This window comes from Arvicola amphibius, chromosome 8 (genome assembly GCF_903992535.2).
Source record: "Arvicola amphibius chromosome 8, mArvAmp1.2, whole genome shotgun sequence".
Classification (NCBI taxonomy): domain Eukaryota; kingdom Metazoa; phylum Chordata; class Mammalia; order Rodentia; family Cricetidae; genus Arvicola; species Arvicola amphibius.
In genome coordinates this window covers 110,668,610-110,694,651 of record NC_052054.1, presented here as the reverse complement: position 1 = coordinate 110,694,651, position 26,042 = coordinate 110,668,610, and the positions used below count along the sequence as shown (strand labels likewise).

The 26,042-nt window shown below is 38.9% G+C and overlaps 1 protein-coding gene across 2 annotated transcripts in view; it reads left to right on the top strand.

Annotated features, from left to right (window-relative positions):
• Window positions 1-370: 370 nt before the first annotated feature.
• Nyap2 (neuronal tyrosine-phosphorylated phosphoinositide-3-kinase adaptor 2) overlaps window positions 371-26,042 on the top strand; it is a 252,747-nt gene continuing 227,075 nt past the window's right edge. For both annotated transcript variants that reach the window (XM_038340643.1, XM_038340644.1), the window contains exon 1: window positions 371-591. In XM_038340643.1, coding sequence (XP_038196571.1) covers window positions 371-591 — 221 coding nt within the window. The remainder of the gene's footprint in view (window positions 592-26,042) is intronic.

Genomic DNA, 26,042 nt, shown 5'->3' with positions numbered 1-26,042 from the left:
CAACTTTATACTAACTCACCATAGCTTAAATACATTTGAAATACATCAATTTATTTACAGTGCGGGAGTACACGTGTGCTATGGTGCATATGTGGAGATGAGAGGTCAACTTAGCAAGTCAATTATGCTCCTCTACTATAGGGATTCTGGAGCTGGAGTTTGGGTTCATAGCCCTGCCAGCAAGCACCTTAACCCATGAAGACATCTCAGTAATCATTAACTTAAGGGTCATAACTCACCAGAGCCGCATATATCCTGAGGTGTCTGATAACTCACTTGAGATTTGGAACAATACAATTTTAGGAACGAGCCTTAACACCCTTGCTAAGGGTATGATATGTTGTCCACCTTCAGGAAGTATCCCGTTTCCATGAAACCCTCCAAGATGATGAGCGCTAATCCTGAAGAAGACCCTTTGGACACTTTTCTCCAGTATATTGAGGATATGGGGATGAAAGCCTATGATGGTCTGGTTATTCAAAACGCATCTGACATTGCCCGTGAGAATGATCGCTTGAGAAATGAAACAAACCTGGCTTACCTGAAAGAGAAGAATGAGAAACGACGAAGACAGGAAGAAACAATCAAACGGTAAGTGTAAATCAGTGCATTGCATGAGGGAGTTTACAATTCCTATTAAGATTGTGTTACTGACACCTGGTCCAGAAGGGGCTGGTCAGAGTCTTGGCGGGGAACATGGTAAAAGGGACACCTGGATGCTACCAAAAGCTCATCCCTCCTGCTGTCAGATCTTGACCTTAGTTAACAACAGTTACTTGCTTGCATTTTGTGCATATGGAGGTACAGATGGGCTGGGGAGAGCATTCAATTTTCTCTCTATAAAAGCTTGTGTTGAACAACTTGTTGGTAAAAACACCAGGAAGCTCAGCCACGTTTATAACAGCCAAAGTTTTATGAGAATGTCCACCTTTAATGGCCAATGTTCATAGTTCTGCCCTTAAAAGAGAGTGCATCTTCTCCCTAGAATATGACCAAGACCAGTGACTAATTAGACCTGTATGTGCCTCTGAAGATCTGGGAATCCTTGGTGTATACTCCTGAGCAAATTTTATGGAGATTACATCTCTTGGTTTGATACCAAGGGGTTCCAAGTTTGTTCAAACAAAATTGCTTTCATGATGCAGCACCTAGAGGGCCAAACTAATGAGCCACAGACAGCAACCGTGCAAATAGAGGTTAAGCTCCTAATGTGTGCACACAAAAGGCACACAACTTCTGCTTTTTACAGAAAAATAAATCAGGTTGTTTTCTGATGTGCTACTCTGTCCAGCTTTGTGGAATTCGGTTTTATTATTGTGGTTCCTTTTTTTTTTAAGTAAAAAATGCAAAATGTAGAAAATGCTCCTTTCAGTTATCTGCATGGCGGACCAGTGATGGGATATTGAGATAGTTAATAAAATATTTTCATATAATATGTTAGCCACATATTCTCTGGGAAGATTAGGATATTAAGGGAATGAAAATGAATTTTTCAAGTTCAGTTATTTAGGTTGTAAAGCGACAAGGCGATGTTGCACGAAACTAATAATGTAAAGAAAATATTTTACATGTAAAAGGAAGATGACAGAGGGAAAAGGAGGGGCGGGGTGAAAGAGTAAGGAAGAAGAGATAAAACTAGAAAGGGGTGTTTTAGAAGAATATACTATTTTACTTTTGAATTATTAAAATTTTACCCAGTTTAAATTAAAATTGATTCCTTGCTGTAGTATGCTAGGTATCTTTTAACAGTTTTTTTCTTATGTAGCACTTCTGAGAGACTTCTACTTATGCATGAGTGTCTTACTTTAATTTTGAATGTTGAGTTTTAAAAAATTCAAAGCAAAGAGGATCAGTTACATGATGTCTAGAGCATAATAGTACTGCACTTTAAGTTTTGCAAACTTGCATTTGCAAATCGACAATTAATTGCTTTTTCTAAGTGCACGACTAGACTTATTTATGGTAACATCTGTTGGCTCTTTCTAGCATCACAGCATACACATCCGTCCCACTGGCTTCCAGGTTTTATGATTAACCTTTAATAGGATTCTGCATAAATATCTAAACACAGTAACAACAGAAGTGGCTAAGTTTCCAGTGCTTTACTGGCATGTGTTTAAAGAGGCATGAACAATGGGGTGTAAATCTGAAGTCTAAGGTACTTGGGAGCAATATCCTGATAGGTAGAGATACATCAAAGCCATGCCAATATATGATGAGGAACGTGACAGCGATTTGAATATGTGAACTTGTGCTCATTTTGCTGGATTAATCAAACTGCTTTCTACTACTGTGTTACAAAGCACAGATCGTACTTACTGGAAATAAAAAAAAAACCTGAAAATGGTCTGCGTTGACTTCCATCTTGCACATTGGACTTAAACATATTAAGACATTAGACTCTAGCATAGCTTGAGGATAGAATTAGCACCGAGTAACTTACTAGAACTGATGGGGGTTGTTACTAAAATGGCTGTGGTAAAACTGGGTAAAGTAGGTGCATTTTGAACTTATATGAACTTCTGGATTGACGAGACTTAGACATTGAGTATGGAGAATGACAGGCAAGGAGCTTCTGCGTGGCCTTCTGTTGTTCCTCTGTATGGTGCTGTTGCTTGAACTAGCAGGATGGCATTTCTATTTAATGAGATGGCAAAGGCCAAAAGTGAAGCAAATTTTAGGCAAATAACAGGGAATGGGAGTCGATTTTGATATGCAAATGTTGAAAGGCTTTGAGCTGCTCAGGTAGAGATTCTGGATGGAAACTTGGATAAAAGACCCAGGATTTTGGGTAGACTTCTATGTGATAAGAGGAAGAAACATCTTAGTCTCCCATAGGCTTTTAAATCATGTACTTACAGGACAACAAAGATAGCTAGGACTTAAAATTTAAAATGATCAAAAACCCAGGACAATTCCCCAGGGCACCTCATACCTCACAAGATAAAGACAGTGGAAGAACCCAGTAAGTGCAGTCAGGAAGCCCCAAAGGAAGACTGAACAATGCCAGAACCACAGCATTGGAGGAGAGCCTGCAGGGAAAGAAGCAGAGACAGACTCACTTACATACCCTTCTTTTGCCAGAAGCTTCATTGTAGCTACAGGTGCAGGGCAGGAACAGAAGCTTGGGACAGCTCTTAGTGTAACACATTATGCCAGGGAAAGGATCAAGGTGCAGGCCTGGCGCAGTCTAGGATTAAAAGGGGAAGTCACAAAAGACTTACAGAAGTAAACCATCTGAGAGTCCCTCATACCCAGAAGAGAGTAACTGGTAATGTAAAAATGACGAAGCTGGCATTCAGTAAGAATGATGGGGCATCCTCTAGCCTTAGGGAAAGATGATCATTTTCAAAATAACATTTAACTCTTGCCCAATAATAGTTGAATATTTTAGGAATTAAATGGTTTATGCCTTGCTATTTATAACTCAGTTCTTCTTTATTCAACTCTACTCCAAATCCTTTTCCTGGGATTCTAATTTAATGTGTAAATATCTTGGAAGTATAAGGATCCTATGAGAGCCCAAAATTGTTGAAACTTCTCCAAATCACTTTTCTTTTCCCATGTGAAAACCCATGTGAAGCAAAATGGCTTAGATGCCTTTGAATGTGATTGGGGAGGTGCTTAGAGAGGGAAAAAATATGAACAAAGCCAGACCAGCAATGCCTCTCTTTGAGGAGAAGTCCAAAAGCCCTTTTCACTGCCTTGGGAGAGGACTGGCTGAGGCATCTCCTTGAACAGTACAGTCTATGTATCATTTTAATGTCTGGATTCAGTTTAATTTTGTTCATGTAAGAAACAGTATCCCAGAGGTTTGGCATTTTCAAATGATGATAATCTCTCCTTGTTGTGTGCTTTTTCTTTTCTTTTCTTTTTTATCATATCACTTCAATATTCCCAATGAGAAATGTCCGTCTTTTGGAAAGTGCATAAACTGGTTTCTGTTCAAATATACTTTTGTGGGATCCTGGAACCCTGGAAAAAACAAAACACCCACATTCAAACTGAACATATATTTCAGTTTTTTTTTACCTTGCAATTAATATCAAATAAAAAATCACTAAGTTATTAAAAATACCATCTAATTAATTAAGATTACTTCATCTGTCTGCTGAATGCCTTCAAAATATATTCTGTGATTTAATACATGGGACATAAATGCCAGAAATTCTAAAAGGCTGCACATTTGACCTTGAAAAGGCATTGATGGTAATTCTCTGTGAACTGCGCCAGTTGCAATTTCAAAAATGTGCAGACTGCCAAGGCATGCTTAAAACATGGAAATAGGATTTCATGTGCTTGGCTTTCTGGACCACATACTGCTGAAACGTCTTTTGTGTTCAAGCTGGGAAGCTTTAATACAGAGCCCTTAGACAAACAATATCTCCCTTGCCTTTTCTATGATCTAAGTCACTGAGGTTTTTCTAAGCCCAGTTCCTTATTTTTAAACTAACTTGAGCCCTTGTCACTATTAAGTTCCTTGTATCTTCCTTTCTATCTGTCATACAGGCTTTACTGAAAAGACTTGCTGGTAAAAACGAAATACTAAATAAAGAGAAGAATGACATTCTTAGTGCTTTTCATAACAGTTTCAAGTGACGTTTGGTAAGAAAAAGAGAAACACATAGAGGAGAAAATTAACAGACAATGAAAACAACCATTTCAGTGGCTCATTGTCTCTGCTATTTCAAATCCCAATGGTTTTGTGCTGGCACCAGTAAATAAGACTTATTTTTATCAAGTAGCCCACAAGAAAAACAAGCATGCAAAATTACCTTTCAACAAGATATTTCATTTAAGATGGTGTGGAATGCACTAGTTATTCATAAATATGGAGAAAGGTGAGAAACAATCTTTGGCGGTTAGCGTGTTTGATTGTGGCCAATAAGAAGGAAGGAAGTGATGAATGAGAGGTGACCTGAAGGGCAGTATCTGCAAGCACCTCTGAGAACAGGCTTTCTTGGAGGTCCTGTCTTTATAGGTAACCCCTTGTTAGGTCATCAAATGAGGACAGTCACTCAAGAAGATGAACAATCTGAGGGCCATCTTCTATATCACAGGTACAACTGGTTTCTGGGATTCCCTTAGAGCAAAATTCACTTTGAATTCTGGAATTAGTCCTCACATTTGGTTATCCTGAAAACAATGTAAGACATATTGCTAAGTGAAAAGCAACAAGAAAATAAATATTTACATCTTTTCAAGGATAGTCGTCTCTGTAGGAAGCAGTTGGTTGTTTTTCTCCTAATGAAAGAAATGTTGCATTTGTGAAATTTCTCCAAACATTGTGAGTCTGGAAGACTGCTCTTGACTTCAGCAAAGTGCTTCTGACACAAAGGACTACTTAGGCTGATTACCAGTGTCTCTATTCCCCACGGATGCCCTCAGGGGATCTATATGAGGTTTTATTTCCTCTTTAAAAGTGACAGTCTGAAATAGAATTAGATTACATATGGCTCCTTTTAAAAAGGCATGCAGTTGTATATTTGTATATACACTTGAAAACTGTGTAGATTGCAGAGTTTCAGATTTCCTGTTTTGCACCAGGAATCGGAGTGCCACTATAGTCTCTCTTGGACCTTTAGGGAGAAAGTTACAATAAGAAATAGGAATTTTAAATTTATTTTTCATGTACTGATTTACTACTGTCACAAAAGGACATGGAGATGATACCAAATTTGTAAATCAGTTTGTTTTGTTGAAATAAAATTATAGCGACACTGAGAATGCTTATTCACAGACATATGGTCATTTATACAAATAATTCAGTAAGTTTTGGTTTTTGAATTATACTCACAACATGATGGAAAACGTTGTGGTAACAGATAAAATGCATTGATGTGCATTTTGTGAATGGTAAACCTACTCAGTGTAGCATGAGCATCCACTCATGTCACAGAGAGCTCTCCCGAGGCATTTGTTCTCAACACAGGCATGCAGCAATGTAAAGTTTCCTATATTTGCATTAGAAAGGATACTTAAAAACATCACTCCATGAGCAAAGTGAAGACAGCTAAATGAACAAAGGTTCAGAAACACAGGGCCCTACAGCTAGCCTTCCAGTGTAAAGAGTTTATCTACAGGTAGCACAGGGGTAGCCCATAGCTGGCCATTGCTTCTAGGCTTGGATGAGCGTTGGAGTGAAGCCCTTGGCCATAGCAGCTTGCCAGTTCCTGGGCTGCCATGAATCTGTTTATCTGATCTGATGTGAGTTTCTGACCTAATTTTACTGTAGGACTTAGTGTTCAGGCCGAGAAAACAAGGTTAATGTGTTGATCCAGAGTGAGATTAAACAGCAGAATCTCCTAATGACCCTCTCTAATTTTGGCTTCCTCTTGTCCTTGTGATTAATCCAAACCACTTTCCTATTAAGCATTGCAGAGTACCACAAACTGTTTTGCTTGGTTTGGGTGTTATAAACCACATATCCAGTCTTTTTTTCTGAGTTGAATGAGATAGCCAGGCATTAACAGTAACAAAATGCATAGGAATTTCATTTTAATTCATAGAACCCCAGAATTAGAAGAAAAACTTCAGTAAGCAGCCTTGAACAACCCTTGGTGGTTATTCTTTGCTGAGCCAGAAAGAATGTCTACAAGGATGGCTACGTGTAGAGCAGCTTACTAAAGGTGTTCCAGGGATGACGGTGGAAGTTAGCGTTGTCAAATACTTAAGAACACCTTTATGGTAGGCAAATGGTGTTGGTGTGCTGTCCCACTGTTTTCAGCAAGGGTCACCACTGTCCTAAGATGATTAATACATATTTTACAAACCATCCACTTGCAATATATACAATGCTAATATTTGCAATATTATTATGATGGTGACTTTTTTTTATTTTCTTGGCAGTAGAGATTAGAGCCCACAAGAATGGGGTTTACAGTTCCCTTGAGAAGGTTTTGCCTACTTCCACTTCTAACAGAATGATTTCAGAACAACTAGGCTTTATGTTGCATGGTCCTAGAATGCTTTAAGGCAATCAGTATCTGTTCTGTATTTGAAATAAATAGACAGATGCTAGCAAGAGGAGGAACTCTTTTGAACAGAGCCACATCCAGACAGGGCAGTTCCCAGGGTGAGCTGTCTGATGCTGGGGAAGCAGCAGACTTCTGGACACCTAACTCAGAGACAACTGGGAAACTTAAAGGGACCTCTTTGCAAAAGTGAAGGTACCCTTTCCTTAATACCCAGTGCTAAATTGTTTACAGATTATTAGGGAGGCTTTGGATATTATTTCCTATCTAAGGTTATTTTAATACACAATTTATGTTATGAGAGAATATTTGCAACCTTTTATGTAAATATGGCATTTATAAAAAATGTTTAAAAATAACAAATGCAGAAAAGGATATTGGGGAACTAAAATATGTCAGTGAATATTTTTATTTTTTTCCTACTAAATGTGATATAGCTCCCGGAGAATGTGTCTAATGTAATGAAATTGCCAGAGCAGGCCAATAAAATGGCCTCTGAGGCTTCCGTCCAACTTTGAGCTTGCCTGAAGAAAATGTATGCATCACAAGTGTGTGTGTTACCTTGAAATTAATTATAATCGAAAGTTGGTAGAAAGAAAATCAAACCTTTTCCTATGAATTTCTGCCGGGGACATATGCCGCTAATTGAAAGTTGTTCCCGCTGATTCTCATACCTGGAAATATTCATGCCTCTGCTGGAGTATGGACACGGTCTGTTTGCCAAGCCGGTGGCAGGGAGGGGAATCTCCTTTGCTTTGTCTTAAAGAAGAAGCACCTTCAGCATGATGTAGCAGGTAGATGTTTTAAAAATACAAAAAGTAGACCAATATTTAGAATCCATTATTTTAATTAGTAAATTACATTTTAGTCTTTGATCATAGGATAACGAAAGTGCTCAGTATATTTTTTTTGTCAGGCTAAGAAATGCAGTGGCTCAGTGGAATGAAAATGAACTTGACTGAGGGGAGAGGATTTTCTATCAGGCTAATGTACTACATAGCTCTTTGAAGTCTATATTGCTTTTTTCATTACTCCTTTATTGAGCGTCTTTTATGTCAAGCATTACTCTCCATGCCTAGGTTAAGGAAGTGACAGAGTTTTCCACAAAGAGGGAAATGAATTTTAAGACATTGAGAGAGTATAGTTTAAACCAGGTTGCTCAGGCTATCTTACATGGCATGACACACGTGAACCAAGAGCTGAGTGGGCAGGAGGGAGACATGCTGTCTGGAGCAGGAGACTTAAGGGAAGACAGGACACCAGGAGGACAGGTCAGAGGAGCACGTTTGTGGGAAAAAGGAAAAGCAAGATCAAGGGTGTGATTAGAACAGGACTGAGTAGGTGAGGTAGAGAAGGTGAGACAATCCGGCTAAGAGAGGTGGTGAGCGGACTTTCAGGGAGCTTGGGGTTACTGATATGATTTGTTTTCACAGAAACTGGCATAACATGGATAGCTTCTGGGGGCTTTTGAGGTGAAGAATGAGAAATCTGATTACTATAACTGAAAAATGGTCTTTTATATGCTCTCTGGTTCAAAAAGGATGGAGACAGGTCCTCCAGCTATAGAATGACTCTGAGTTGGTGGTAGATTGTGGCCTGGAGGTAAGGTGTCATACATATGGTTTCAGGTGCCTATTGGGCCTCCAGTGATTTAATAATATTTGTATTGTTTATGGTTCATTTTCAACAATTTATAGGTATAAAGTTGAAAAGTTTTGTAGACATTCAAATAGTTATACAGTGCTAACAGGTGCATGAATTCATGCATACATAGTTAAGCTCAAAGAAAGATTTTATTATTATTAATATTATGATGATAATAAAATATTGGGCATAGAATCTCCTAACATTTTTGTCAATGTATAATACAGTAGTTTCACTCAGTGAATCTGAAACTTATATTCATTGAAGAGCAAATGAGGAAGAGCATCTTCATTAAGAGCATCTACATTAACTAGAACAAATGGATAATTGCTCAGAGGAATTGATTTTGTGTGTTTATTGGAGTCAGTGATCTTGACTTCTCAGAGCTATGCATTGGAAGACTTCTCATATATGTTAAAACTAACAATCCTAATGCTGTAATTTAAGAAGCAAGATGAAACACAAACGGAGGCCTGTATGACACTTGACACTTTCAAGTGGAAGCAATGCCTTTATAAATGAATAGACTCAATCATTATTACAATTGGTGATATTCATGTACAGTCTTTTGGCAACTGTGGAGAATGGAATAATTAGTCTGCTAATTGATGTATATAGGACGCATTCCCTGTTTTAAGGTCATTTGATAAACCTGTAATTTATGCCCCATTGTAAGGGGGAAATTTGGAGACCTGCTGGGTATGAAATCAGAGTGAAGCACAGCCTAAGAGGGTTGAAATTTGAGTGTCTAAATACAAGATGAGATTGGAGTCTTTACTTGCTATATTTCTTAAGAGCCATATGAAGTCATTAAACTACTTTTAAACTTATTTATTCTTTATCAAGAAAAAATAATTATTTTGCCCAATGTTTAAATCAAAGACTAGGTTCATGCACCATGTGGGGCCCACTGGCTTAGAGGGCAGCCACCACACAGCTGCCCATAGCTGGCAGCCTCTATTACTGTAAGCATTGTTGTTGATGTTGCTATGATTCCTTCTGTGTAGACAGAGACTGCTCATTTGTTTCCCAGCCACCCAGACCTGAATAATCACATAAAAACTATATTAATTACAACACTGTTTGGCCAATAGATTAGGCATATTCCCTAGCTACCTTTTACATCTTAAATTAGCCCATTTCTATTCATCTATATATCAACATGAGGCTGTGACCTACTGGTAAATTTCCGGAGTCCTTCTCCTTTGGCAGCAACATGGCTTCTCATTGACTCCACCAACTCTCTCTATATATCTCTGTTATGCTTTTCTCCTAGCTGTACTCTGCTAAGCCACTGGCTGAAACAGCTTTTTTGTTAACCAATAAAAGCGACACATATACAGAGGACATCCCACATCACTTCTGTACCCACCATTTTCCCTTTTTTACCATTTAAGACTGCTCCATTACTCATTGTATATAGTTCCATGTTCAGAGTTGTTATACTTCCATCAAGGCTAAAAAAACAATATAGAAGTATCTCTGCTTTGAAGATTAACAAATGACACACACAGCAAAAACTTCCAACTTTTCGTCCTGTTTTTATCATATCCATGTATTTTGTTCTTTTCCTTAAAATGTCTTAAAAATTACAGGAGGAAAAATTAGCTATATAGATATATTCAAAAGGAGTCAGTCTTTGATGGGCTTGCATCCTAATTATTAAACTGATAGCCTAGAGAAAGGAAACTACCTCTCATGGAGAGTGTGATTGCTAGTCTGTCGCACCACATTGGGAAGAACTCACCCAGCGTGGCAATGTAACATCATCCAACACAACACAGGCTATCCATAGTGCAATCTGATAACCAATTCCCACATTTTAAAAAGGAATTACCTTGAACATTTGTCTTCTTCAAGTATGAACTGTTAATATGTTCACTCTTTTGATGGAAAAGCATCTTTTTTATTCAACTGCTACAACATTTTTGCTGTAGCTAAGGAGAATCCATCAGTAATGAATCATGAATGTTTAACCACTACCACATGTCTCAAGTGCTCACATTGAAAACAAAGTCTTCCAATGCTTTGCTCTTGTGTCCCTCTTCATGAAAGCAGCACCGTTTCAATCCCAGAACATCAACTCCTCCCAAGACATTTCTTCACTCTGTAAGTACTAGAGGAAGTTGACAAGGCTGGCCCTGCCATGTTCCCAATTGCCCTTTGCCTGGGAAAAGAACTCTTCCTGTTTCTTTTCTTTTTCTATACATTTTTTATTGATATTTATTGAGCTCTACATGTTTTGCTGCTCCCCTCTCTACCACTCCCCTTCCCCTTTCAACCCCCCCCCCCCAAGGTCCCCATGCTTTTCTTTGGTGCTGTAATTGTAACTCAGGCATGTCCAGCTTTTTGACAAAGTGTACAAGCTATACATAGGGAGAATTGAGCTTCTTTTTTATGGTGACTGTGCTTTATTGAAATTGGATGCTTTTATTAACTAAATTTAATTATTTTTTATTATTTTATTTTATTTTTTATTATTAAAAATTTCTGCCTCCTCCCCACCTCCCATTTCCCTCCCCCTCCCCCCACTCCCCTCTCTCTCTCTCCAGTCCAAAGAGCAGTCAGGGTTCCCTGCCCTGTGGGAAGTCCAAGGTCCTCCCCCCTCCATCCAGGTCCAGGAAGGTGCACATCTAAACAGACTAGGCTCCCTCAAAGCCAGTGCATGCAGTAGGAGAATTGAGCCTCTTATAATTTTCCTGGGGAAATGCTTAACTTCCAAGGATGCCTGTTGTCATTCTTTTATATATACTTAAAAAATAATGATGATGTGTACATTAATAGTTGAATATATAAATAGCTAAAAAATGATGCATTTTATTTGGAGGGTGAACAATATCTTGAGGGTGGGGTGAGACGTGGCCAAGAACCTCCACCTGGCAAGAGATGAAGAAAATGACTGAGCCCCACATTGGAGCACCGGACTGAGCTCCCAAGGTCCTGATGAGGAGCAGAAAGAGAGAGAACATGAGAAAGAAAGTCAGGACTGTGAGGGACCCTCCACCTGGCGATAGATGAAGAAAATGATTGAGCCCCACATTGGAGCACTGAACTGAGCTCCCAAGGTCCTGATGAGGAGCAGAAGGAGAGAGAACATAAGAAAGAAAGTCAGGACCATGAGGGGTGCGTTCACCCATGGGGACAGAACTAATGGGAGATCACCAACTCCAGTTGGAATGGGACTGATGGAACATGTGACCAAACCAGACTCTCTGAATGTGGCCGACAGTAGGGGCTGACTGAGAAGCAAAGGACAATGGCGCTGGGCTCTGATTCTTCTGCATGGACGGGCTCTGTGGGAGTCTTCTCAGCTTGGTCGATCACCTTCCTGGACCTGGGGGGAGTTGGAAGGACCTTGGTCTTAACATAGAGTGGGGAACCCTGATGGCTCCTTGGCCTGGAGAGGGAGGGAGGGGGTGTATGGGTGGAGGGGAAGGGAGGGAAGGGGGAGGAGAAGGGGAGGAGATGGAAATTTTAAATATAAAAAAATAAACCATGAAAAAAAAAGAAAAACCCGAGGGAGAACATGAGCAAAGAAGTCAAGACCGAGAGGGGTGCGTCCATCCACTGAGATTGTAGGACTGATCTAATGGGAGCTCACCAAGGCCAGTTGGACTGGGACTGATGGAGCATGTGCTCAAACCGGACTCTCTGCATGTGGCTGATGGTGGAGGCTGACTGAGAAGTCAAGCACAATGGCACTGGGTTTTGATTCTACTGCATGGACGGGCTTTATGAGAGCCTTGTCTGTTTGGATGCTCACCTTCCTGGACTTGGGGGGAGCGGGGAGGACATAGGGTAGGGAACCCTGACTGCTCTTTCGCCTAGAAAGGGAGGGGGAGAAGAAGCTGGGGGAGGGGAGGGAAGTGGGAGAAGGGGAGGAAGTGGAAATTTTTAATAAAAAATATAAAAAAAGATAAAGGAAAAAAAAGAAGTGTAATAGAGGATGGCAATAAAGAAATTAAAAGAATGGAGTGATTGTAATAGCCCAAGAACATGTAGAGAACTCAGGACAAGTCCTTTTCCTTGGACTCCCCTCCCATTCCAGCTATGAATCAGTAGTCTTTCAGGTGACACAATGTTCTGAGACGATCCATCCTTACATTTTTGGAAAGGTATCAGTATTTTAAAAGGTCGTATTCAATGAAGATTATTCTCTCTGCCCCATTGCCTCTGGTTGATTAAGCAAATAGAGAAGCTACATGTAGTTGATGCTTCTTGTCTAAATAATTACTCTCTTGTTTTGAAGTCTGTAAAGCCTAACATGTCTTAGCAGATCAATGAAAAGTATTTATTTATAAAGAATTCTGATGATGAGTTTATAAGCCTTGTTAGTATAAACATTCATTTTGAGAACTTAATTAATCTAGATGTTAAATATTTTTCTTAGACTGGTTCATCTTTTTCTTATAATTATACTTTTATAACTTCTTTTTCTTCTTTTTTTTACATTTGGCATTTGTTTTTTTTTTTTTTTTTTTTTGGTTTTTCGAGACAGGGTTTCTCTGCAGCTTTTTTTTTTTTTTTTTAGAGCCTGTCCTGGAACTAGCTCTTGTAGACCAGGCTGGCCTCGAACACACAGAGATCCGCCTGCCTCTGCCTCCAGAGTGCTGGGATTAAAGACGTGCGCCACCACCGCCCGGCTTGGCATTTGTTCTTTTTTCCTCATTTTTTTATTAAAAATTTCCATCTCCTCCCCTCCTCCTCCCCCTTCCCTCCCCTCTCTTCCACCCATACCCCCACTCCCTCCCTCTCCAGGCCACAGAGCCATCAGGGTTCCCTACACTATGTTAAGTCCAAGGTCCTCCCAACTCCCCCCAGGTCCAGGAAAGTGAGCAACCAAACTGACAAGGCTCACACAAAGCCCGTCCATGTCGTAGAGACCAAGCCCATTGCCATTGTCCTTGGCTTCTCGGTCAGCCTCCACCATCAACCACATTCAGAGAGTCTGGTTTGGTCGCATGTTCCATCAGTCCCATTCCAACTGGACTTGGTGGTCTCCCGTTAGTTCTGTCCCACCATCTCAGTGGGTAAACACACCCCTTACGGTCCTGACTTTCTTTCTCATGTTCTCCCTCCTTCTGCTCCTCATCAGGACCTTGGGAGCTCAGTCCGGTGCTCTAATGTGGGGCTCTGTCTCTATCTCCATCCATCGCCAGGTGAATCTTCTATGTTGATATGCAAGATATTCATGAGTATGGCTATAGGATCTGGCCTTTTCCGGCTCCCTCTCCTCAGCTGCCCCAGGAACTAGCTGGGGGCATTTCCCTGGATACCTGGGAACACCTCTAGAGTCAAGTCTCTTGACAACCCTAAGATGGTTCCCTTAATTAAGATATATGCTTCCCTGCTCCCATATCCACCCTTCCATTATATCCCAAGCAGTGGGAAGTACTCTACAACATATGGGCACAGGAGACTGTTTCCTACGTATAACCAGCAGCACAGACATTAAGGGCAACATTGAATAAATGGGACCTCCTGAATCTGAGCAGGTTCTGTAAAGCAAAGGCAACTGTCACTATGACACAAAGGCAGCCTACTAACTGGGAAAAGATCTTCACAAATGCTGCAACTGACAAAGGTCTGATCTCTAAAATATATAAGGAACTCAAGAGTCTAGACTTTAAAATGCTAGTTAACCCATTTAAAAATGGGGCTCTGAACTGAAAGAGAATTCTCAACAGAAGAAGTTCAAATGGCCAAAAGACAGTTAAGGTCATGCTCAACCTCCTCAGCTATCAGGGAAATGCAAATCAAAACAACGTTGAGATACCATCTTATACCTGTCAGATTGGCTAAAATCAAAAACACCAATGATAGCCTTTGCTGGAGAGGTTGTGGGGTAAGGGGTACACTCATCCATTGCTGGTGGGAATGCACACTTGTGCAACCACTATGGAAAGCAGTGTGGTGATTTCTCAGGAAATTCGGGATCAACCTACCCCAGGACCCAGCAATTCCACTTTGGGGAATTTACCCAAGAGATGCCCAATCATACTACAAAAGCATTTGCTCAACTATGTTCATAGCAGCATTATTTGTAATAGCCAGAACCTGGAAACAACTTAGATGCCCTTTAGTGGAAAAATGGATGAAGAAACTGTGGAATATATACATATTAGAATACTACTCAGCGATAAAAAACAATGACATCTTGAATTTTGCATGCAAATGGATGGAAATAGAAAACACTATTCTCAGTGAGATAACCCAGACCCAAAAAGATGAACATGGAATGTACTCACTCATAATCAATTTCTATCCATAATTAAAGGACATCGAGCCTATAATTCATGATCCTTGAGAAGATAATAAGAAGGTGAACCCAAAGAAAAACATATAGTTATCCTCCTGGATATTGGAAGTAGACAAGATTGCCGGGCAAAAATTGGGAACTTGGGGGTGGGCTGGAATGGGGGCAAGGGGAGATGGGGAGAGAAAAGCGTGAAGGGGAGGATGGGGAGAGCTTTTATAACTTCTTAATGATTCATTGGGGTTTAAATTTATTTTTTAGGTTTCCATTTTATAATCCATTCCAATTTAATATATCTTTTTAAATTTTTGTAATTGTTCTATTCAGTTCTCTTGCAGTTATTTAAAAAGCTTTGGTACTTCAAACAAAAATAGAGCAGAACATATTTGAAAACATGGTACGTAGTTCAACAGATTAAATGGGATAAAGAGAGATGGGGGAGGGGATAAAAGTTACTGCCCAGTAAAAGGCTTTTTAGCAAATCATACTGAATCTCATTAATAAAGAATACATCCACTAAAGCTACACAATCAATCTGCCATGTGCATTAGTGATGTCTAGCCCAATTCAGGTAGATAAATTGTTCGCTAAGTGTCGGTCGGCTGCCACTCAATCACAATACCCACAATATATGCCTTGCTGAATTTTCTCTGATTCATGCCAATATTTTCTCCCCACAGAGTTAGACTAGACTAGACAGGTGTAACAGAAGACTGTAAAAGACAAAGGATATCTAGCTGGAGGGAAATTTAATAACATAAAGGATGGTGTTTGTAAGCAATCTACCAAAAATAAGCTGCAGGGCATAGTCTGGCTGAACACTATTGTCAAGTGTCGGCTAAAAAGAAATCAGGAAAAGTGAAGTCAACATAGAGTTTGAGGACTACAATGAGACTAATACCACAGTGTAGACTTCCATCCACTGCCGGGTGCCATTAAGTTACAGAGGATGAGAAAGGAGAAGAAGGAAAACAGAGTAACCTTTTGCTTCCTTGAGTATTTGAATTACATAGTTGTAGCCTGTTTTCTAACCGTGAATGATGCATTTAATGATGAGGCCCATGACTAATACCTTTTCCCATGAGCGGCTGTCAGGAGCACTCATTGTTATAAACAGATACTTCTTCCAAGCCCAATACAATGTGTTTTTGTGAGACTCTGGCTTGAATTGACACCATGGGATTTTTCTAAAGGAGCCAATCAATTTCACATGCGCCCTGAAAACACAAGCACCTGCTTTTCATGAACCTATCGTCAAAGGGAAAGGGTTCAGTCACTTTGCAAAAGATTAAAAGTCTCCAAGGAGATATTGTGAATGTAAGAGAGTATTTTGAAATGAGGTGGAAACACTAAGCTTTCACAGTTATACGATTGTATTAAAGTAGAGGAGTGAAAGATTAGAGTGGTATTGGGTTTTAGGCAGGAATACTGCTTGGGGATTTGCCCTTAATGCAGTGACCTTATCTACCCAAGCCTTTCCATTTCAGTGTGACTTAGAATTGTAAAAAGAAGTCAGCTTAAAGGTATCAACAGAGCCCCTTGTGTAAGTTCCCTCTAGCAAAGAGCTTCTTCAGCTCAATGCAATTGGCAATCTTGGTTTGAAGCAGACTCTGATTTAGTTAACACAAGAGCTGAATGACCTCTGCCACCCCGGAGCTGAATGAAGAGTTCAATGCAGGTTTGATGGCATGTATGAATTAATGTGTCAGGGTGAACCTGGGAACACAATGCAGAGGCCATTGTGAGCATATGGAGACGGAGAAAAACCCACACATAGCAACACAAAGCTGTCATATACAAGCATGTGAGTGTTCAATTTGAAGTGATAAATGCATGGATGTGATATCAGTACCCATTTGTAATGATCAGGATCATGAGGATCAACGTGAAGCAATGATTAACCATGTAGCTTGAGCCTCTTGCTTGGTGATAGTCAGGATGCGCTGTGCTTGGGCAGGCAACAAGACAACATGTTGTAGATATAATAGTCTCAACTCCTTGATGGGGTACATTTAGTTAATAAAAAAACCATATTAGTCATGAATGCATTATCAGATGTAATATATGTTGACTTATAAGACTATGTCAGGTAGACACATGAAGTCATTTTAATCTGTATGTACATGATATCACTCTTAAGATGATCACTGAAATTCACTACCAGGAATCTAAGGTCAGACTGACACTGTTCAATGTTTAAGTTCATCTGCATTCATATCTAGACTTTGGGGATAAGACTATCACCCTCATGCTTTTTGAACTCATTTCAAAATGATGCAGTATTTGCACTAAAAATGTTACTCTGTGTTAAAAATGTACACAGGAATCATTGAAATTCAAGTTTTATCAAATTAATTATCTCATCCTGTACAAGTAATATGAATTAAATACCTCATTTTACATATCCTGTAAATATTTTCTAGTCTTAGCTTGTATTATCCAAACCCAAGCTATCATTCTCTGTCAAAAGCACATGACTACATAATAATACAACAGTTAGAAGCACAGTGAAGGATTCTCCCACATCATGTGATTTAAAAATGAACGTAGATATTTAAAATGTTTCTTTTTTAACTTTGGAATTCAAGAGTTTGCTATGTACTTATATGTCAAGTCCTTACCATTAAATGTCTGTAATGCAATCATTATAAATACCCATACATGCAAAGCAAATACTAGCATTCTCCTGTCTAAATCATAAACAATCTATCTAAATGTTTAAGATTATATCAATTTACAATGTACTCCTTTTATGTTAAGCTCATTTTTATTTCATTATCTTCTTCCACTCTTACTGCCTTGTTTTTTTTTTTTTTTTTTAGTTCAAGATTTTTATTTATCACCTCAGTGACAATAAGCTAGATTTCTTTTTTTTTCTCATGGTTTATTTTTTTTATATTTAAAAATTTCCATCTCCTTCCCTCCTCCTCCCCCCTCCCTCCCCTCCTTCTCCCCCTTCCCTCCCTCCTTCTCCTTGTTTTTCATAAGCTTAAAGCAGTAGATGGAAATAAGTCTATTAAAAGAAAACAGAAGTTTTTATTTATTAAATAAATCTATTAAAATGAGGAGAAGTCAAGAAATTTTATTCAGTTTTTTTAAAAGGCATATCCACACCCTTACTTCAAGGTTTCCAGCATGCTTATAATAACAGCATGGTTATGGAAAGCAATTAATGCAATTTTGCAAAAGTATAGAATAACTGTTATTAATTTCAAGTTAATATCTAAACTTGTATTCCTTATCTTCTAGTAGCATTGCTTTCTAGAAGCTAAACCTTTTGCAACTAGAACTATAGAAATTGATTTTTATTTATTTTTTTCATACATTACAGATTTTTTCTTTCCCCTGCCTCCTCCCAGGTACATTCCACTTCCCTTCTCAGCTAGGACAATGGATTATTTTTTCAGAGAGAGAACTTTTATAAAAAGGAGACAGGAACATATTGGGTTCACATATGTGGAGTAGTCATTTTCATCCAACTACTAAGTCAATAAAGCATATCTACACTCCAGCTAAAAGATCAGCAGCTCACAAATTCACACAAAAGGAACAGTCATCAGCCAGACAGATTTGCTTCAAGCTTAACAGTTCGGTATGTCAAAGTGCATATTCATATTTTAGTTTATTTGAATGTGATTATGGTGTGTTGTGGGGATAGAATTAGTTTGCGTATGTATATATACATGTGTATGTGTATATTAATGGGTATGCATATTTATATGTGAATATGTGTATGTTTCTATTTACATATGTATGTATGTATACTGTGTTTGTGTCTTATGTGTGTATGTATATGGCATATTGTGTAAATGTGTGTTTAGGCATGTGTGCATGTATGTTTGTATTTGTGCTTGTATATATGCATATTGTATACATGCATGTGTATGTATGGATATATAAATATATGTAGGTGCTTTTGTTTGTGCATGTGTGTATGTATATATGTATCTTTTCTGTGTGTATGTATGTATATTTGTTAGTGAGTGGGCACATTTATGTGTATGCATATGTGGGTTTCTGTGTCATTGGGTACATGTGTGTAGATTTGTGTGTGTTTTTGATCCATTAGTGTTTTGATGGATTTCACACAGAGCACTTCTCACCAGGAATTCATCCAATGAGTAAGGGCACTTTAGTTATTAAATTGAGGTCCCAAGTTAGAGGCCATTAAGCAAATTATTTAGTGCTTTCTGCTTTAGAAGGCAAGGGCATGAGTGCAGCATTTTATAACTGGTTAATTTCATGCTACAATTAAATTCTTGACACACACTGGAATGAGAAACAATATGAAAGCGGGAAATTAAAGGAGACTTTCTATTGTCAGGTTTGTGAATGAAAATAAATTGTTTTCTAGGATAATTGTGTAATATATTTAAGACATGCATGCATTTTTGTTTTATGCAATAGTAAGCTACCTGTTGTATAAAGAGCCATCAAAGGAGAAGTACATTTTATTTTCAGAATTATTTAATTTATTCAACCAGAAAGAGTTTTATTACAATAGACATTAACTGACACTTTGATGAAGATAACTTCAAAGGCAAATCATTTATAATATAGTAGTATTATACTAATAACTTATGTATGCTTAATATATGTCTAATTTCCTGTTTGATGGCAAGATTATGAGAAAGTATAATCACATCTTTGTGTGTGTATGAGAGAGAGAGAGAGGAAGAAAGAGAGAGGGAGAGAGAGAGAGAGGAAAGACAGAGAGATTGAAGTACAAACTTGTTTTTATTTACTTTAATGGGAATCATTAAGATAAAGCAAAAATCAGATAGTTTTCCAGGAATGAGTGAATAATGAAGCATAAAAGTTCTAGTCTCCCCTATGGAATTAGCTGCACAGCACACTTCCAGTTCTCACGACTCTCCGTTCCTCTCTATACTTATTTAATGTCTTCATAGTGTGACAGTATGGTCTACAGTGTCAGGTTTCCTTTGGAGCCAGAGCTTTACCTGTATTGGGAGATGTGCTTGTGAACAAGTTACTGGCTCTCTGGGCTGCACAGTCTTCATAGTAACGTGAGTCTGGTGCTCATCACAGTGCAGACCCCTGAGAAGGTTTTGAGACAACAATGGCATTCATCAGCCATCAGCGAGGGAATGGAAGGCAAGAGCCCAGAGGAACTGTTGGCTCTACTGCACCAAACCACGCCCCTCTGCAAAAGCAGGGGCCTGGACCTGCACTATCCACCACCTTATATAAGGTGCGAGCATTCAATGTTTACTTTTGATGATTTACCAAATGTTCATATCATGGGTTTTACATATGCACGTATCCGAACCTAGTAACATGGTAACCAAAACAAATCAAAACAAAAGAAAAAACAGGAAATACTTATTAAATTCTTCCCCTTGGGAAGAGCTCCTTTGATTGATGTGCCACAAATAACAAAATTACAAAACTATTCATTTGGCTTGCATATTGTCTGTCTCTTTTAAGAGGACCCACAGAAGGAGCATAGTATTATAGCCCTGATGATGATAGCCATTTTTGCCTTACAGTAAATTATTTTATAAAATCTCTTCCTGACCAGTTATTTAAGTAAATACATCAATAAGAAAGAGATTATGTCCTTAAAAGAATGATACCTATATTTTATACTGTTTTTAATCAGCTTTTGATTAATATAGAATGCCAAGAAGTTGGAAAGGCAAACTTTTCTCTGTATTCATACAGGGAATCCTTAAGGTTTAAAACTAAAATGTGGCTGGTTTCCCAATATTACCGATTTGAATGAGCCTGATTATTTTAACTTTTTGTTGGGCATAGAAAGCAGGTGATAAATCTAAAATGTAAAATTAAGAACTTCCAAAAGACCATAGAACAAAAGGTTTCTCTCTTAAGACATCCTTATCTTTTTGCTCTTATGAAACTTCCTGAATAACTTTATTCATTTCTAATAAAACTTTTTTAGGGTTTCTTTTCCAGACATGAAATCAAAGCTGAGCCAAATTATGATCAGACTCTGGCTTAGAAACCCAATCAACCTTTGAGAGACAACAATTTGGCAATTTTTAAGTGAGTCAGATAATAGCCAAAAGAGTTTTTTACCCAGCAACCCAATACTGTGACCATCCTTCTCACTTAAAACTGTACAAAGGATGATTCCAGTTCTCTCTCTAGTCTACTCTTTGGTTAGAGGTCTTTTTTCTAAAATAATAAATAAACTTATTTTAAACAAAGAATAAATCTTCAGAGTTCTTATTACCTACAAAAACTGTCAATTATTATGATGGCGTTTATCATCCTTATTTACTTATTTATTTGTTTGTTTGAAAACAATCTTTTCTTGTTTTATATATTAATCCCAGTTCCTACTTCCTCTCCCTCCTCCAGGTACCCCCACTTTCCTTCCACCCTAACCATCCACTCTTCAGAGAGGGTAATGCTTCCCATGGGGAGTCAACAAAGTCTGACACATCATTGAGGCAGAACCAAGGCCTTCTCCCTTATCTGAGCACGGTATCCCTCCAAAAAGAATGAGCTCCAAAAAGCCAGTTGAAGCACTAGGAATAAATCCTGACCCCACTACCAGTGACTCCGTAAGTCACACAACTGTCACCGACATTCAGATTGCCTAGACTGGTCCTATTCAGGTTTCCCTGCTGTCAGTCCAGAGTCAGGAGGCTCCCGCCAGCTCAGATCAGCTGTTTCTCTGGGTATCCCCATCATGGCCTTGACCCCTTTGCTCATATTATTGCTCCCCTGTCTCTTCGAGTGGACTCTGGGAACTAGGCAAAGTGCTTAGCTGTGAATCTCAGCATCTGCTTCCATCAGTTGCTAGATGAAAGATCTATAATGACAATTAAGGTAGTCATCAATCTGAATACAGGGCAAGGCCAGTTCAAGCACCCTCTCCACTATTGCTTAGTTTCTTAGTTGGGGTCATCCTTGTGGACTCCTGAGAATTTCCCTTGTGCCAGGTTTTATGTTAGCCCCATAATGGCTCCCTCAATCAAAGTATCTCTTTCCTTTCTCTCTCTCTCTGTCCTTTCCCCATTTTGACCATTGTGTTCCCTCTCTCTTTTTGCCCCTCCTCCTCCACTTCTGTCCTCCATTCTCCCCACAAATGCTCCCAATTTTCTCAGGATATCTTGTCTATTTCCTCTTCCCAGGGGAATTCATGTTTGTCTCTCTTAGGGTTGTCCTTATTACCTAGCTTCTCTGGGGTCATAAACTGTAGGCTAGTTATCCTTTGATTTATGTCTAATATCCACTTATGAGTGAGTACATACCATGTTTGTCTTCTGGGTCTGGTTAGCTTCCTCAGAAAGTTTTTTCTAGTTCCATCCATTTGCCTGCAAATTTCAAGATGTCATTTTTTTCTTTTTATTTAACTTATTTTTTTCCTCATTTTTTATTAAAAATTTCCATCTCCTCCCCTCCTCCTCCCCCTTCCCTCTCCTCCCTTCCACCCATACCCCCACTCCCTCCCTCTCCAGGCTACAGAGCCATCAGGGTTCCCTTCACTATGTTAAGTCCAAGGTCCTCCCAACTCCCCCTAAGTCCAGGAAGGTGAGCAACCAAACTGACAAGGCTCATGCTGTAGAGTCCAAGCCCATCGCCGTTGTCCTTGGTTTCTCAGTCCTCCTCCACCGTCAGCCACATTCAGAGAGTCCGGTTTGGTCGCCTGTTCCATCAGTCCCATTCCAACTGGACTTGGTGGTCTCCCATTAGTTCTGTCCCACCGTCTCAATGGGTGAACACACCCCTCACAGTCCTGACCTACTGAATAGTACTCCATTGTGTAAATGTAATCTTGTATCCCTTCAATTACTGAAGGTATTTATCAGCTGTAGAAGTTACCTGGTAGAATTTTTCAGGTCACTTATGTATACTATCATATAATTTGAAGATAGTGAAAGTTTGACTTCTTCCTTTAATATTTCTATCCCCTTGATCTCCTTTTGTTTTCTTATTGCTTTAGAACTTCTCACACTAAGAGTGTGAGACTTCAACACTCCACTCTCAACACAGGAAAGGTCTTCCAGACAGAACCTTAACAGAAAAATAAAGGAACTAACAGGTGTTAGGACTCAGATGTGTTTAAGAGACATCTATAGAACATTCCACCAAACACAAAAGAATATACCTTTTTGCCAGTACCTCATGAAACTGTCTCTAAAATCAACCACATACTTGGTAACAAAGCAAGCCTAAACATACACACACACACACACACACACACACACACACTTCGAGGTAGCTCCTGTATCCTATCTTATCATGGCTTAAAGTTATACGTCAACAACAACATTAATTGCAGAAAGGCCACATACTCATGGAAAATGAACAATGCTCACCTGAACCACCACTAGGTCAAGGTAGAAATAAAAAAGTCAACTAAAGACTCCCTAGAATACAATGAAAATGAATGCACAACATACCCAAACCTATCAGACACTTTGAAAGCAGTTCTCAGAGGAAAGTTCATAGCACTAAGTGCCTACATAGGAACCTAGAGAAAACTCACACTAGTGACTTAACAGCACACCTGAAAGATCTAAAATAAAAAGAAGCAGACTCACCCAGGAGGAGTAGACTCCAGAAAATAATCAAGTTGAAGGCTGAAATCAGTAAAATAGAAACAATGAAAGAATACAAAGTGTTAATGAGACAAAAGAGTTGGTTCTTTAAGAAAATTAACATGATAGGCAAACCTTTATCCAAACTAACCAAAAGGCAAAGAGAGAATATCCAAATTAAGAAAATCATAGATGGAAAGGATACATAATAACAGCTACTCAGGAAATCCAGAGAATCATTAGGTCATACTTCAAAAAGCTGTACTCCACAAAAATGGAAAGTGAAGAGGAAATGTACAATTTTCTGGATAGGTACCACAAATCAAAATTAAATTAAGTCCATATAAATAATTTAAATGGACCTATAATCCTAAGGAACTAGAAGCAGTCATCAAAAGTCTCCTAACCATAAGATCCCAGAGCCTGATGGTTCAGCACAGAATTCTACCAGAATCTCAAAGAAGAGCTAATACCAATACTCCTCAAATTGCTTTATATAGTAGAAACAGAACAGACATTGTCAAACTCTTTTTATGAGGCCACAGTTACTCTAATACCCAAACCAATGATGGTTTTAGAATTTAAATATGATAGGATTTAAGTTATAGTTAGTGATGCCATTGTACATAAAACCACACCTAACAATACCTAACTACACGGGCTAGCATGCATCAATGAAATTTATTCTTTGAATCATATGATAGGCTATATTTGGCCAGTGGGTCATGTTTTTTTAACTTTCTTGTTTATCAGTTCATAGAATTTATCTAATTATTTCCATTGAGGCTAATTCTTCAAATGACCTGATATTTTCTTTTAATTTCCCCATTTTTTTTTTACTTTTGTGCCTTTAATTTGTAGTCACTGTTAAGTTGTCTAATTGTATTTTTGATCCTTATTCACAATAAAACTTCAGGGGCAGAAACTAGGACAAATAGTTTCTAGGAGCTTTCATAAAGTAAGAGAGAAATGTAAGTAGCCACCAAGACACTACAGTGGCAGTTGGCATTGACTTTGTGCTTGCCGCATGCACTGTCCTAAAATGCCTTCCATATTCTATCTCAGATCTAGATAATTTTTCCCTGAGACAGATTACATTATTTGCCTCAGCCTAAATCTCATGTGTACCTGATTCCAAGGAATAGTTCTAGAAAAGGCAAGAAAACAAGAGTGAGAAGGAAGGCAATGACGTGGTGGTAAAAACAAAGAACATATAGTGGCCTACCCATCAGTTGCTCCTTCTTGAACCAAGCAGAGCAACTTCCAAAGCAACCTAACAGAATTCCAGAAGTACCATTCAAAAGGATGTGTGGTGTTTTAAAAGCTGAGAGGGGCCGGGCAGTGGTGGCACACGCCTTTAATCCCAGCACTTGGCAGGCAGAGGCAGGCGGATCTCTGTGAGTTCGAGACCAGTCTGGTCTACAAGAGCTAGTTCCAGGACAGGCTCTAAAGCTGCAGAGAAACCCTGTCTCGAAAAACAAAACAAAACAAAACAAAACAAAAAAAAAACAAAAAAAAAAAAAACAACAACAACAAAAAAAAAGCTGAGAGGACTTTCTGGGTAATTGGAAAACCCAGAGGGCCACTGAATCCAAAGATCTGGACTTCAGGGAATCTGTAATGTAAAAACCTATGACACTGTCTTCAGATTTTCATTTTTCTTTTCTTTTTTTTTTAAATTCAAAGTAGATTCTTCTCTCATACAATACAATCCAGCCACAGCTTCCCCTCCATCCACTCCTCTCAGCGCCTTTTCCCATCTCTCCTCTCCCAGATCCACCCCCACCTCTGTTTCCCTGTGGAAAATAGTATACCTATAATAGACAACAGCCAACACAACAAAACAAGATACAATAAGACAAGAGGAAAGCCCTTGTATCAAGACTGGACAAGACAACAGAATAGGAGGAGTCTTGAGAGAAGGCAACACCTGCTCAGAGACACACCTGCTCCCACTGGTGGGCATCCGACAAAACCAGCAAGCTAACAGCAATAACATATATGTAGAGAGCCTGATTCAGACCCCTGCAGGGCCCTTGCTTGCTTCTTCGATCTCTGTGAGCCCATAGGAACCCTGATTAGTTGATTGACGGGGCCATGCTTCCTGGTGTGCTCCATCTTCTGTGCCTCAGAAAATCTTTCCCACGTTTCTGATGGAGACCTCCTGTTGAGTATCTCTCTGCATAATGTTTGACTGTGGGCTTTGGGTTCTCAAAAAGAAATGGCATAGTTGGAATTTCTTGCCATTTCCCTGATTATTTTCTCATGTCTATATTGCAAAATGCTGAAAAATTAATTTCTAAAGTAATATTAAGATAGAAATTTTAATAATCTGAACTTCAGCATAGCAGAAGAAACAGAGAATCTGTGGTTGATAAACTTGACTGTACCTCAATTATTTTAAGAGAAAATATAGCTGAAGAAATATAACACATGAATGTAGCAAATTTGCTTGTAGTATCTAAGATTACCCTGTGCAGAATTGCTGGATGCTTAAACCAACCTCCTAGAAGCTTGGTTTTGCTGTGATTTTCTTTCAGTATTAATTTTAATTCTAATGCTTCTGTGCTCTAGAAGGGCATTAGGCAAACAGAAATCAGCTGTTCACTATGTACACCCCCTAATAATATCCAC